Below are 15,369 nucleotides of genomic sequence, written 5' to 3'. Positions count from 1 at the left end.
ACATATTATCAGCATTCTGCATTGGTTGCTATTCACAACATTAACGTTTAAGTTATATTTTACGAGAGTATGAAACGTGAAAACCTCTTCTAATACAGAGTCCGTAAATTTAGTCCCCTTATTGGCCATAAATTCATTTCACGCTGCTTTAGTTCTCCTTTCGGTTGATACCCCATATTTTCATAATTTTTTCTTTGATTCCCTCAATCGCGATAATTTTATTTCATCTTAATTTACTATTTAAGAAGTTTTTTGTACATCCAAGATCAAGTTAATCCGAAGTTGAACGAAGCTGTCTACAAAAGCTCCGTCGAAAATATGAGACGCAAATAATGAGAGTCGGAGACTGTAAAGGGAAAGAAAACAGAATTCTAAACACAGCGAGTTAAGGAAATGATAAGAGGTATTAGGATGGAGAGATGAGGATAAATATGTGCTTTGGCCTTGGTGATTGCGTGCGTGGTCGTGGCGCGTAGTTCGTGTGTGGGACACAAGATGCGAAAAAGACGAGCGACCTTGGTGCCTGGGAGGAGAGACTCGAGGTGACTTTCTCGCCAATTCCTTTTCTTCTCTCCCTTGCCTGGCGAAACCTGAACTCAAGGAGCCATCGGCCCGTGGACCAAACGAGTCCCCGAAAACAAGAAGCGTTCACTCCGATTGTAATCCTTCGTTGTGCACACTAGAGGTGCTTATTGTGAAAGCATCCCAAACGAACCCTTTGCTAATCTGCTCAGTTAATATTAAAGTATGCTACCGTTAAGATAAATTTATCTGATGCTGCATATGAAGCATGCATCTGTATGGGAGCGAGGCTTGGACGTTGAGAGAAGCAGAGAAAGTGGCGTAACTATCGGGGGGGATAGATCCTCCCCAAAGCCTCAGAGAAAAAAATTATTATAAAACTATAGCCTAGTTTTGATATATAATAAATACATCTACTTAAAGTTAAATTTTAAGTACCGAAATGATGAAAAATGCATTTCCAGGCATGTCATTTTTCAAAAATTTTCTCGGACCCGATTTCTTTTGGGGGGGGGGGGGAGGTAGTCGCTCCCTATGCACCTCATGCCCCCCAAAGCATATTCCTAGCTACGCTACTGAGCAGAGAAGTCAAGAGTGGAAGCATTCGAAATGTGGATTTACCGAAGAATGATGAAGACAAAATGGATCGATCGAGTAAGAAACGTGGAAGTACTAAGAAGAGTGGGTGAAGAGAGAATTCTTCTGAAAATCCAAAGAAGAAGCTGGCACATCTTGGTCGGCAACTTCATGAGGGATGATGACCTGATGAAGACAATCGTCGAAGGACAGTTGGACAGAAAGAAGGTCAAGGGACAGCCCCGGATGAGTTACACAGGATAGATTATTAACGATATAATAGAGAATAAATACGTCAGAATGAAAAGGCTAGCAGAAAGGAGAGTGGAATGAGAGCTGTGTCAAAGCAATCTTGGGATTTTTGACTGAATGATGATGATGACCGCTAAGATAGATTTATTTTAAAAAGTAGATAAGCAATAGCAATTATTTTCAAAGCTGACACATAAGTGAGGAAGCCAAGCGCAGAATCTGGATGTGCAGTAATTCTTAATGGGTTAAAAAGTGTTTGCCTTCAGTCACTAGGTCAAGTGTTCGAATCTCTGACTTGCTCATTTCGAGAAATATTATTAAGTGCAATCGGTGGAAACATAATGGTAAGCGAAATTTACGACGAGTTTAGAATGTAATTACGTACGCGCGGTTTCTCGTGAGATGGGCGGGGAAAAATGTAAACGAGGAAGCGCTGGATATGGTTGGTGAAGGGCAATGGAAGGAAAGCTTTGGAATAAATAAAGACGAGACATAATATGTGATGGAAGTGAGAAATTAAGCCTAGGATGTGGAAGCTGGTCATTAAGGAAAGCAGAGGAACTATAAGAAGGGGATGAGGGGGAAAGAACATCCCCCCCCAAAAAAAAACTCTGATCCTGATGAACAAAGTAAAAAAATATACCGGTGTCACAGAAATTCCACTTGTTTGAAATATAGTAACTAAATAAATTTTTTTTAGTTTAAATTTTGTTTCTCTCAGCATATTAAAACTAGCTGTGTACTTGCACGGTTAATGAATTCTAATAGTTTCTTTTTGTCGATAATATTCAGTGTATTTCGATTTGGTTTTGGTACCCATTGATCATCGGCCATTGGATTCTCCACTTCTGCGATTATCGTGTAAAATTCATTAAATTCTGATAGCGTAGCTATGGATACAGCCTCAATGACACGATAATTTTTTCCATTCTATTCCGGGGACAGCTTCAGCGATCGCTCCAATGATGGCGGAAAAGATAACCGTTCCACGCGATTATTTACCGCGATACTCTTGTTCCATCACTCATCTCGTCCCTTTTTCCGCCGCTGAATCCATCGCGGGCACCGTCTTTCAGGCAACCTAATGTACGGCCACTAACAGTGATTGTAACGCCACGATTGGACTTTAATTGAATGATAGTTGCAAACACGGAAAGAGGAGGAATGATCGATGGGAAACGAGACGGTGGGAATGACCGTGTTATTCAGAAAATTATAGGTCGAGTGACCACTCTTTTAGCCCCTGAAAAGCAGTGGCGGATCCAGAAGGGGGTTAGGGGTGGGGGGCTCTTATTCCCACCCCCCGGGTATCCAATTTACGATAGTGAATATGGTAATGTTGTTCAGTAACTCACGTACCCCATTACTACGGGGAGGTTATGCCCCAGGGCCCACACCTAGCCCCCCTCCCTTGTACCTATCCTGGATCCGCCACTTCCGTGAAAACGTATCACTATCATAATGAGGGACAGAATGAATGATCGTGTGATTCAGGCGTAAATTCATCGGCTATCATCTTGCGCGTAACAAAAAAGACACATTCGCGTCAGTGTTGACGTCAGAAGAAGCATCTTTCTCTTGCGACAAACCCTAGATGCATTTGAAGGATACCATTTTATACCTTTGTTAAATTCATCTTGCAAGGATCATCTCTTTCCTTCCCTCTCACAAATTGAAATAATGCCTGCCAATCTCCTTGAGAGGATACGTTGCGAAACAAGAGACTGACGCCTGTCCGCGAAGGTGAGGAGTAAGCACGGATGGGATTTATGCGAGCACCGTGAATGCGATTTGCTCCACCGATCCCGCGTCTCACTTTACGCGCGGCACGCATTGGTGAGACCGCGACGTGAATGTAATGCGAGCCCAAGGCGAAGATGGACGACCGATGTGGCTTCGAGATGTCCCGGGGACCATCGCGATGTCTCTGCCTCATTGTCCTCTCCTCTGCCCCTTCTGGAAGCAGAGGAGAGGACATTGACTCCACCCTCACTGCTGCGCATTCAAAATACCAATACCATGTACGCGAATCCATTGCCAGACCAATCTTCTTCCCCTCAGAGTAAATATAAACAAGAGTTCTCAAGATAGATAAGACCAAGTTTCTGAATTCACGACAGAGGCATCGGTAGTACCTCGGTGAATCTGAGGGATGAGTTCCGAAATGGTAATCGGGGGATTTCATCTCAAATCAGGCAGAGGGGTGTCAGGTGACCATCACCGATTTCTCTGAAACTTATAAATGTGAAAGCAGTATCCTTATGATGAATAACGATGACTTTATCTCTGCTCAGAACTGAACCGTCATAAAGTTACCGCCCCTTGAACATTGCAGTGTCAGGCCTCAGAGTAAAAAATGAAAAATCACATAATCCTATTTGTTTATTATTGCTTCAAATGACTTGCAAGTTATGCCATAATGTGCATAAATGAATTCTCTTCAAAATAAAACAATAACCACTGCTTTATGGGCCATGGTTCCTTAGTAATCAGCATTTATGTGATTTTTCATTTTTTACTCTGAGGCCTGACACTGCAATGTTCAAGGGGCGGTAACTTTATGACGGTTCAGTTCTGAGCAGAGATAAAGTCATCGTTATTCATCATAAGAATACTGCTTTCACATATATAAATTTCAGAGAAATCGGTGATGGTCACCTGACATGATTTTGCACTATCTGCCTGATTTGAGATGAAATGGCCCAATTTCACCATTCAGATGCAGAGTGATAGTTCAAATAAAAATTATTTGACCGAGATCTCGCGATTACTGAGATTATCTTGCCTATAAGTAGATACGAAGATGCGAAGGTAAACATGTAATATTTCCTGGCGAATAAAATAAATGAACTTCTCTCGGGTTAGCGCGCGGGTCATAGAAATTAAAGCAGCGGCCGTTTCGGGTCCCGTCTTGCCATCAAAGGCTGATTCTCAAGGCTACTGAAGCCTTGGATTGGGTAGAGAGACGGAAATTTCTCTGACCCGCGCGCAAACCCGAAAGAAGTTCATTGAAGTGCAAGTATCTATAAGGAATCGCCGCTGGAAGTGAATAAAGCTAGGAATCGTGAATTCAAGTCAGAGAATATAATACTTAAGAGGAGAGAATTTCAAGGAACAGAAATTCAGTAGCTTCATAATTCCGGCTAATCCTGTAAACAAACATGAACTGGTATGGAACTGCTATCACATTTCAAAACATTCAAGGCGAAGGTTAGCAGGAAAAGGCGTCAAGAAACCTTCAACCATCGCGAAAATAACACACATGAATATTTATACATTTATACCAGCTTAGTTTTTATCGTGATTCACACAACAAAAGATGAGAGCAGAATTTCTTTTATCTTTTCTCTGGCTCGAAAACTAAAAAGTAATTTACTATCCCCATTTTAACGAAAAAATCCTTTCAAAAAAGACAAGTGCTTTTCTTTCTTGCGATGAACTTAGCACGGCTACTGTAGCCGGTAACAGCGCAAATCAAGATTATTTTCATAGAGGATTCTCCTGTGGGCCACTATACGGGCTACCATACATTTGAATTGATTTACAAAATTCATTCTTTATTTTAAATAGTACGACCCGGGTCGTACTATTTAAAATAAAGTGTGGAATAGAGCAAAGTAGTTTTATTTTATGATCGAAATCTATATTCGTCACTCCTTCGATCCGTTTGATGCTTCAAAAGAATGATGAGGATCAAATTTATCGAACGATAAGAGTAATGAGGAAGCCCCAAGACGAGTAAGAGAGAAGAGAAGCCTCTTGAAAATCTTGATAAGGAGACGGCCATAATCGGCCATATGTTGAGAAATGATGGCCTAGTGAAGATAATCGTCGAGGGACTAGTGGATGACGAGAAAGGAAAAGGACTACCTCGAATTATATAAACGTAACGGGTAAATAAGGATGCGAAAGAGAAGAAATTTGTAGATTTGAACAGGTTAGCTGACAGGAGAATGAAGTGGAGAGGTGCGTCAAACCAATCATAAGATTTTTTACCAACTATGATGACATTATAATCTATCGAATTCATAAATATCCAATATCATTCAACGCGAGAGTAAACACCTTATTTCAAACACTAAGCATCAATGGATCGCTCTGCGCCCATCGCCACGCTGCGGACATTTAAGAAAACCGATTAAAATGCGCAGCGCAAGCTTCTAAGGAATGGACTGGTGTCTCCTCTATGTACTCACCCTATCGCCATCGAAGACCACACAGACAGTGATGCAAAGGAGAGGAGAGTCGGGAGTCGTATCTGCTCTAGAAAATTCGCCTCAGGCTTTTGGCCGTCTGTCGTTCTTGACCGGATTGCCTTATTCACAAAGTTGCATACTCAATGAGTCGGCATGAACGGGTTGTTACGACTTTTCCAACACGTAAGGGGTGCATTGGAACATGCTGTGAACGTGCGCTAACAATATTTATGCCAAACGCTTTTCCCCGAAGTTGACAAGAGACGCATTGAATTTAACTAATTTCATCTTCAACGCTATAAAACATCAATAATGCATTTCCTTGCCCTTGGTGATTATTTTGTGAGAAGAAAGCCCTGTTTTTTTAGCATCAATCCAATTTCATTACCGAGGTATTACCCAAACCATATTTTTGTATTTATCTTTATGAATACATAATTTCAAAAATGATTATTGATTTAGTTTCTAAATAAATGCTGATTAGTTAAATGTTAATACATACTTATTAAAAATTAATTATTCTCCTTTTTTACAGCTACGTTATGGAATGAATTTCAGGACAGCGAAAGAAATACAAGTACACACGAGGTATAATGCAATATCTTTAATCAAGTATTGAAAACTTATCGAGTCTCGCATTACGTTAAATATTCAATCCGCGTAGAATTTGCAGCCCATGAGACCAACTCCTACTTAAACCTAGAGAAAAGTGAAAGATTCGTATTCCAAAACGTCGCGTCGATGAGGATTGATGATGTAAATCGGAGAGAGACCAACTTTAAATACCGGGAAATCAGATTTAGTAGAATTAAGGGGGGTGGAATAGAGTTTAGATGTTGAGCATACCGTGTCACGTGGTAGAAAGAGAAAGAAGGGTTTAATTACTGAAAACAATTGCTTAAGAGAGGTGAGAGCGGATGTGATGTATTATGCATAATTGATAAACCGGCTTCCATAAAAATGAAACCGGTAGATCACCACCAAAATTTTATTTCCAACCTTTTGGCTATGACTATATGGTATTTATGTTATGTCAGGGGTGTATTAAATGGAGGCCGGACACCCCTAAATAAGGAATATAAAGAAAAAGTTAAGTACCGTAATCTGTATTAGTTTTTGCATGTCCGCGAAATGTAGTGATATTTCTTCATATATATACTAGTTGTATTTATTTAAATATTAAATATCATAAAGTGGGCATGCAGAAGGAGGCTGAGTCCCCCTGAGTGAGGGCCCACAAACGCCACTGCGTTGCGTATTATCTAGACTGAACGTACGGATTTCGTAGAAATAGCAGAGGCTTTATTCTTGCACGGAGCATTTCTTAAATTCTAAGCTGATGTAAACCTGAGTTCCGCTGTTTTATGGCTTACAGTCACGCTCGTGCCTTGCATACGTAACGCAAAGAAAATATCCGCGTAATTTTTTTCCACAGCATGAATCAATAAAAAAGGGGGACATTTTACTTTGATTCATCTGGGATGCAAAAAAACATAATCTGGTGCAAATGAACGAGTCATTGATCCGGATAAGAACCTGGTGGTTACCAAAGAAAGCAATAGTAATCGCGAGTCAGAGGTGTGTAAGCGTTGAACATTACATACATTATATTATCGGTGATATTTCTGTACCTAAAGCGGATGATACGTGGTCTTCCAAGCACTCATAGTTATTAGAAAACGTTATTGGTAAGTATATATCATTCATCATCGGTGGTACGAGACATTAACATCATTAACGAGCGAATCTATTGGAATCTATCAATCAATGAATACCAATAACAGAAGACTGTGTCATAAACAATATGCATTTATATATGCAATTTTATATCAGCAAATAAGTTTCAATGGGTGGGAAATGCTAAATAGTGTCATATTGTTAGGTTATAATGCCAACGGCGACAAATTTTGGTAGCTTGATTAAGAGTTGGGGGAAGCATGGCACATAGGTTTTAAAGATTTGAACCAATTGGTAAATATCAGTCAGGGTAGTAATAAAATAGACATTGCACTCAATAAAGATTATTTCATTTCCGCCTATTGGTATGGTGGTAATTCCGCTGAAAGTAATTATCATGTTAACTCTCTTTCAAATTGAGTCCTCTATTTCATGTCAGTAAAAATTAGCTTTCCGCTTGCTTTATTTTTATCATAGTAAAAAAATACCTTTCACTGAAGTCGAAAACTTTTCATGGTGGCAAATTATTTTTTAAAGTCATGTAAAGGTAGTGTATGTAATATCAAACTGTTTTCCCAAATTATTAAGGATAATTCTCCGACTGCTTCTCAAAATGTTGGAGATGAAATTTTGATGGCATTGAATTTCTCATCAAATTTTCCAAAAGTTTGCGAGACACTATGCACGTGTGCCGGTAAGCTTTTTTCTTATAGGACATAAACCGACTTAACAATTACCTTAAAGCTTTCAAACGGAGAAAATCAGATTTGAGCCAAAACATTAAATGATGGAGCCCATACGGAAGGCATATCTTTTACTTTTATCCTTTTTGCTTTTATACTTGTTCTTTCCTTGTGTCCACCCAAAGTTTATAAGGTAAATATTAGACTCAGAGAAACTTTGCAGGCAGTATATATGAAAATGAAATGACGAAAAAACAATAAGTTATCAAATAAAACGCGTAATTACGACCGGTTTCATGAAATTGTGAACATCATCAGGCCCAGACGATGTCGGTTACTTGAAGAGACTGGTTTCAATTAAAATATCAGCGTACTGTGACAAGCTTTCTTGAACTCCTTGTGTCCTTGAAGTTCCTTATGTCCCGAGAAACCTCGATCATTGACTGAATGGAACTTGTACGCAAGATTAGGCAGATGTTGACACAAAAGAGGCTGTTTAATTATAGACCTCGTTTTCGAATTCTGCGGTACGGTAGCACCTGGCTGACTATATGATAAAATAAACCCATTATTTCTTCGCCATTCATCGTAAAGAGCAAAAATCTTTTTGGCGGTTAATGGTGGCGGTGGAGAAAATAATGTGACAATGGCTACATTACAAACGCTGAATAGGAAAGATATCAGACAAGTCAGTTCCTTTCGAGAGATCGAAAGTGATGGCTCGTGTAGCCCGATCTAGGAGTGTTTCAAATGCCTTCTAGAGTCAGATTACCTCGATACGCGAGCACCGGTACTCATATGCCCATGTATGCCGTCTGGGTATTCCAGTACCCATAATACGAATGCATGAACTCCCAGAAGATGGGACGAAAATACCTAGACCAAATTTAGTATTCACAAAGCATGGGGGATACCAGAATTTTAATGAAATAAAATTTCAAAGTATTTTATTTTCTAATCCACCCAAATTATTTTATTTTTATCCACCCAGGACGCCGATATTTAGAACAAATATTAACTTATAAAAAATAAAGTTTTACAAAAAGAACGATTTTCTCGCGACCAATAAACAATAAAATATATTTTCTATGAGACTGAGCGAGTCTCTAAACCATTTTGCTCCGTATAAAACGAAAAACGTTGGGCGCATGTTCCATTCTGCACTAAATTTATACTAAACACAAATCAAAATGTAATTATGTCTAATGGCAATTAAAATACAATGATGGAAATAGCTGGTTTAGTCCGCGGTTATTCCATGGGTACTGCACCTTGATGTGGTTTTTCGGGAATCGTCGTTGGTTCAATGCCGTGGATTATAGTCATGTTAAAGGGAGTAATAACGACTCAGTAATTATCCTCGCTACGTCTATTTAACCCTTGAGAGTAGTAGTACCCTTGAGGATGACACAATTAATGTCGAAAGGGTAGGTTTATTTATTTTATTACATTCCAACGGCATACGCCATTTTATAACCATGAAACATTTTAATATGGCTAGAGATATTTAAAGAAAATGACTTATATCTAATGAGCAACAACTGACAAGGGCGTACCCATGATCATAACTACGGGGGGGCAATCCATGGTCTAGGGGGGGTGGAAGCCAAATTGTGACATTTTGGCATGGATAAGGTGAATGAAACCAACATTTTAAGAAAATTATAACAGAGCTTTATTAGTCTATGAATCATTTCCTTGAAAAAATAGTCTTATTTTAGTTACATATATCATACTAATACGTATCATTTTTCGTGGGTTTAAAGAAAATTTGTTGAATACTTTCTCAATTCAGTAATGATTTTGCTTAAAGACTTTTGCGATTTTTGCTTCTAAGGGGGGGCAGCTGCCCCTCGCTGGGTACGCCCATGATGACTGATATAGAGATTTGGCGACAAAATGTCAATAGCAAAGTAATAATTAATGGTTAAAATGAATGTGCGGAAAATAACTAAGTCTCTATTACTCCGAATGAGAGTTCACTTTAAGTTTCCAATTCTGGCATGTAACCATGGGTATTCCATGCCAATTACACAACCAGCGTAAGATACGCTGATAGCGTAAGATAGGGTACCACGTGAAAAATACGAAGAGCAGTCGAGGTGACTCACCACCAGCGGTGGAGGCGGCTACCGGGACCGGCGAGATGGCTGCTGGTGGTGGCCGTGGAAGCGGTCGGCTGTGTCTGCGGACGGGAGGCGCGGGAGACGGCGAGACAGGAGGCGCAGCCGGCTGGCGGGTCCGCCAAGGAGGCCACACGCGCCGGTAGACATTGTTCACCGAATTCCCCACGTACGAGAACATTCTTCACCTACGGTCGAGATTCGAAGAGGGGTCTCGTGGGAGTGGTGCAGAGCAGACAAGACGTTTCCTTCAATATGTTGATGCAATTTCAAAGGTTTTCCTTCGAGCTAAAAGAATCTTTAGGCGGAGGAAATTTGGACAGGCTGGGTGGACGTCAAATAGGCCTGGTACAACGTGAGGAAAGGGTCGAGGAGCGATCAGTGTTTCTGGCTATCGCTTTGGTGGCCGGCGACGGACTGAAGGATTGAAACGCATAGGCGAGACTCGAAGGCGTGACCGACTCTCTCTCTCTCTCCTCGTATTTCGAAGTCGTTCTTCAGGGAAATGCCTCCTCCTTCTCCCTTCCCCCTCTTCCTCTCCCACCCTCCTGCCGCCCCGCCTACTCTCTCGCAGAACCGATGCCAAGCAACCGGTCGTACGCACCTCAGAGGAAACATCAACAAGAGTGCACGTGGTGGCTGCGCAGTAACAAAATCCGAGGCCGACATTGAAACACCAACCTCCGTATTATCTGGTCTGGAAAATGGAAACAAAGGAGACCTTCGAGACCGGGTCCTGGTGTAAGATGCTATAATGAGAAACAAGAATTACGTGGAAAAATATAATGTATGGAAAAATTTCCTAAGGGAAGAACCAACCTAGGTAGATCAAGATGGATACGGGAAAGAAGAGTATCAGGGAGGTAAAAGAAAGAAACTATCTTGGGAGAGGGAGAACTAGAGGGCTACAGTGTACCAATATTACAATCTTGTTAGTATCGAAATACTGTGCATAAGTTGAAAGAACGAAATCAATGCAGCTTTCTTCTGTGCATAAGACCAAGGTTGAAATAGCAAAAACCTAGAGCACGAGATGAATCGGATGGGTATAAAAGGTTGACGAAGACGATAAAGTTTCTAATCATGCTATTTCCATCAAATTTTATACTCACGAAGAAGAAAAAGTATCAGTATTGTACACAATGCATTTATAAGTATAGTATCGTCGTAAGAGTTGAAGAAATTAAATATTCGCTATTTCCACATTTCCTAAAGTTTTTTTCCCGACCCTGATTTTGTTACATAGCAACTCCTCAAGGTACACTTTGATTCGAACCCGTGCACAGTGGTCCCAATCGCTAATCTAGCGGGACAAAAGTCAGTTTTGCAACTTTTAAAAATAAAGTCGCCGTAGGTGTCGCGATATCCGCTATTAAATGCTTCATCATGATTGGTAACTTTTACAACGTTTATATAAGTTATAACAATGTTATGCAGCTGCAAAGTCACGCATTGAGATTGCCTACCATCCGCCTACACCCAGACGGTGGCTGACTCGCTAGCATTAACACGTACCTGCTAGATAGCAATAACGTAAGGAACGACAATTTATAACGGGATCTTATAGTCATCGGTATATAGCATTATTTAGAGTGATTTTTCTTCAAATATAATTGCTTTAAAATACTAGATTTCAAATGGCAATTACTCAGTCTTTAAAACCTCGTTTTTTATCGACTTCAATTGTTTAAATTGACTTATAAAAAATATATGTCGAGGTAGGATTGCGAAACCTTCAAAGACATATGGAAACGTCCTTATAGTTATAGATACTTTTATCACATTTTGCGCCTACTTGCGCTTTTTGACAATAATGCCCTTTTTGTTCTATGAAGTTAACAAACGAAAGCCGTTGAGACGCGGGTCTGGGGGCATTTCCTCGGACGACGCCTGGAATATCGGGATAAATTACGCTAGAGAAGAAATATTTTTAATTTTAACTATTGTAGTTTTGTACGATATACATTTTTATTAATAATTATGGTATTGTTATTACATGGCTTACAATTTTTTTACATTTTTATATAGATAGGGAAAATCATGTCGCATTCAGAGCGATTCAAGGTACCGGCGGTAAATCGCATGGAATTGTTATAATTGCTGAGGGAAAAAAGACTATAGATGATTTATTAAATGCGTAGAACATAAATTAGGATTTGAAAGTTGTAATGAGGATACCTCAAAGGACATCAGGAAAATTGTGATGCTATTTTAAAGTAATTTTGATAAAAAGTGAAAACAGTGCTCCAGAAAATACGGCAGATTTTGGTAGATGTGAACAGTCTCTTTGCAGGATATCTCGAAAGTAGAACCTTGTTTTGCAAGCCAGATTTCATTGCCAAGCTCTGGGAAAAAATATGCGGCTGCAATTATAAAAGACATAACTGAAAACATACCAAAGAGAGCTACCAACTATAAGAAGGCTTAATTGTCTTCACCTTTGATTCAAATACCACATTCATCATCAGAAGCTTTGTCCTTTTCCATGGAAAAAAACCTATTAAGCAAAAGTGCGTAAACATCAGAAGAGAGGCCAACCAGAGACGATGCGATATTTATCCCTCATACAAGATAAATTTGAACTCAAAGTTGTCTTGCTATCCCCCATCACAAGAACTGACCATTACTGATACTTCGGCCGAGGTCAAATTACTGGCTCTAGTGAATAACACTATTTTGGCTCAGAGAGATGTTGTCGCCGCTTTCTTTCGGTCTGGTAATGAATTCAAACTAACAATGATATTTAAATGGGGTTAAAATGGGAGTAACGGGCACAAGCAATATAAGCAAAGATTTGTATTTCGGAAGGAATTAGGTCCAGTGGACGATTCCTATATGCTTTCCATTTCTATGTCACCTAAAATCAAATGATAAAAACAACATCTTATGGCAGAATACCAGGCCATCTTCGATTAGGTATTGTAGACCCATTAAATTATTTCTGGAAGATGAAAGTTAGGAGATAACTGTGAAAGGAGTGAAAAAGATAGAGGCGCAGATCTCTCTACTGATGCCCTTGGTCATCGAAATGAACGGGAAGAAATTGTACATAGTATCAGAATTTTGACATTAAAAGAATCCTGACATTTCATCAGGCATTACTGGAGAAGGGGTGGAATTATTTCAATGGTTTGGAGCAATTCATAGCGCACTTTCCTGTGGTTTCTCCATAAGTACAAGTGTATTTGAGAAGCATGCTCAAAAAACAGAAAAAATATACATGCGTCATACTCATACTTTTGTCAGACCACGGCCGTGGTCTGACAAAAAAACATAAGTAAATGGCGAAGTTAAAATTTCTTCAACTCCCACGATTTAGGATTTCCACGAAGTTACGCCCGCTAACATTATTTGTAAATAAATATAAATTTAATGCATCAAAATCCTGATATTTTTACTTTTTAAAATACTAAATGTAATGAACCTAAAAATTGCAATTGAAATAAGCAACATGAAAGCAAATGCTATTGTCGTACTCAGCCAACCAAACCCGTCAGATTCATCACGTGATGTAAGTTTTTGGCCAATTCAATAATGGCCCCAAGCGCAGAAGCCGAAGCGCGCTTTCGCGTACGTGGGCCCTGGAAGCCAAGGGGCAAAAGTGAAGCTCTTAGTGAAATTAGGTTTAGTACAAACACAGTACGTAAAACTGGATTATGCTGAGAGCAAAAGCGATCCAAACTCGTATCCCGACAAGTAAGATCTGATGCTTTCCCTGCGAATATAGTCAAAGAAGGCTATTCGGGCTTGGTTTGAGTTTTGAACATGTTTTTTTCCTTGTTAACAACTGACTGAGGATCTTTGCCCGAAGAAGAATATTACACCATTGAAAAATACTCATAATTTACTCTACTAATGGTTGAGAATAAAACCGAACCCTGAGGATGGAACACGATTCGAGTTCCGAAACGTCGGCAGAATGGAGAGAGACCACCCGGCTGAAAGCCCGAATAGCCTTCTTTGATCATATCTCAACAGGTGCCACAGAATCTTGTGAGATAGGAGGTTGTAAATCTTTTCCGCCCGATTTAATATATTTTTACAAACAATTTTTCCACTTTCCAACTCTTTCCAACTTTCCTTTCAAATTTAGCCAACACTGCCGAATAGAATAAGAATATGATGAAGCGAAAGCATTGAAACATGTGTAGTCAAGAATTCAATAAATTGCGTACAGAACAAAATTTTTAAATTTGGTTTATTGCATTCATTTTTTAGTATTTCTATTTACATAAAAATTTTAGAGAGCTATTTTTTGTTTATCTAAAGGGTCGGCCAATAAAACTACCAATACCTCTATAAACATAGTGATCAATGAAAACATTCATCAAATTTTTAATGCAAGCACTTACATTCGAGTAATTAAAGTTTTGAACATGTTTTTTCCTTGTTAACAGCTGACTGAGGATCTTTGCCCTCAGAGTCGAAGAAGAATATTCCGCTAGTAAAAAATACTCATAATTTACATTCCAATCACTTATCGAGACGGATTTGTCGAGTCTCTTTTTTTTTTCATTTTTCCATGTCCGTATCTCGACCATCAATTTCCTGCCTTTGAGTGAAACCGAGTCCTTTCGCAATTCATATGATCCGATAAACCGCCTGCACGCTCCATCTGGCCGCTGAATTCCGAATAAGAAATGTCAATTTCGCGCAGGAATTTGGAAATTATCCATGACTTACGTGTCATAACGCGATGCCGATTTTCGAGGTTTTCTTGTCTCTTTCAACCCTCAGCATTTACACATGTTTCCCGAGCTTCCACGGAATCGTTTGCAGCCTCATGAAGACAGTTTTTTCGGCAAGCCTAACAACATCTTCAGGTCAGATACTTTTACAGTGTACGATGATCAACATTTTGAAATACAAGTATATAGTTTTTGTGACTGAAACTTGTTTAATGAACTTTAATTTTTATAAAAATATTAGATTAAAATTAAACAAATCCTGGCCACTATAATTTTGAGATCGAATTGTAAATAGGATAGAATAAACCCTGATGATCGCAAATAAATCAGCCGAGACTTCGATAATTAAATATAATTCCTGTATCAAAAAATAAATAAAACATATTATTAGTAAAAGTGGTTGATACTAATAGTATAAGTATCATAAATTATGTCAAAGCAGATATATTCAGTCATTAATATTAGGAATATTGAAGGGTTGACTGATAAGCCATGATATATTAAATAATGATATGCTAAATGATAAGCTGATAAAAATATTCTATTTGTAAAAGTATTGACTTACTTTAGTATAATGTCTATGATTACATTTGGAGGCTGTCTTCTAGTTCCCATCACAAGGAGATTAGTGGCAATTTTGTCTTCATACCCT

General features: G+C 39.1%; 1 protein-coding gene across 2 annotated transcripts in view; it reads right to left on the bottom strand.

Annotated features, from left to right (window-relative positions):
- The window catches only part of LOC124155588 (annulin-like), a 129,043-nt gene extending 118,545 nt beyond the window's left edge, over nucleotides 1-10,498 (bottom strand). Inside the window, exon 1 of one of the 2 annotated variants that reach the window (XM_046529543.1) lies at nucleotides 10,018-10,498. In XM_046529543.1, coding sequence (XP_046385499.1) covers nucleotides 10,018-10,210 — 193 coding nt within the window. In that variant the 5' untranslated portion in view covers nucleotides 10,211-10,498. The remainder of the gene's footprint in view (nucleotides 1-10,017) is intronic. The other variant, XM_046529544.1, reaches the window with a different exon arrangement.
- Between the last annotated feature and the right edge of the window lie 4,871 nt (nucleotides 10,499-15,369).

The sequence above is a fragment of the Ischnura elegans genome, chromosome 3, assembly GCF_921293095.1.
Source record: "Ischnura elegans chromosome 3, ioIscEleg1.1, whole genome shotgun sequence".
Classification (NCBI taxonomy): domain Eukaryota; kingdom Metazoa; phylum Arthropoda; class Insecta; order Odonata; family Coenagrionidae; genus Ischnura; species Ischnura elegans.
This window is presented reverse-complemented; position numbering and strand designations above follow the sequence as displayed.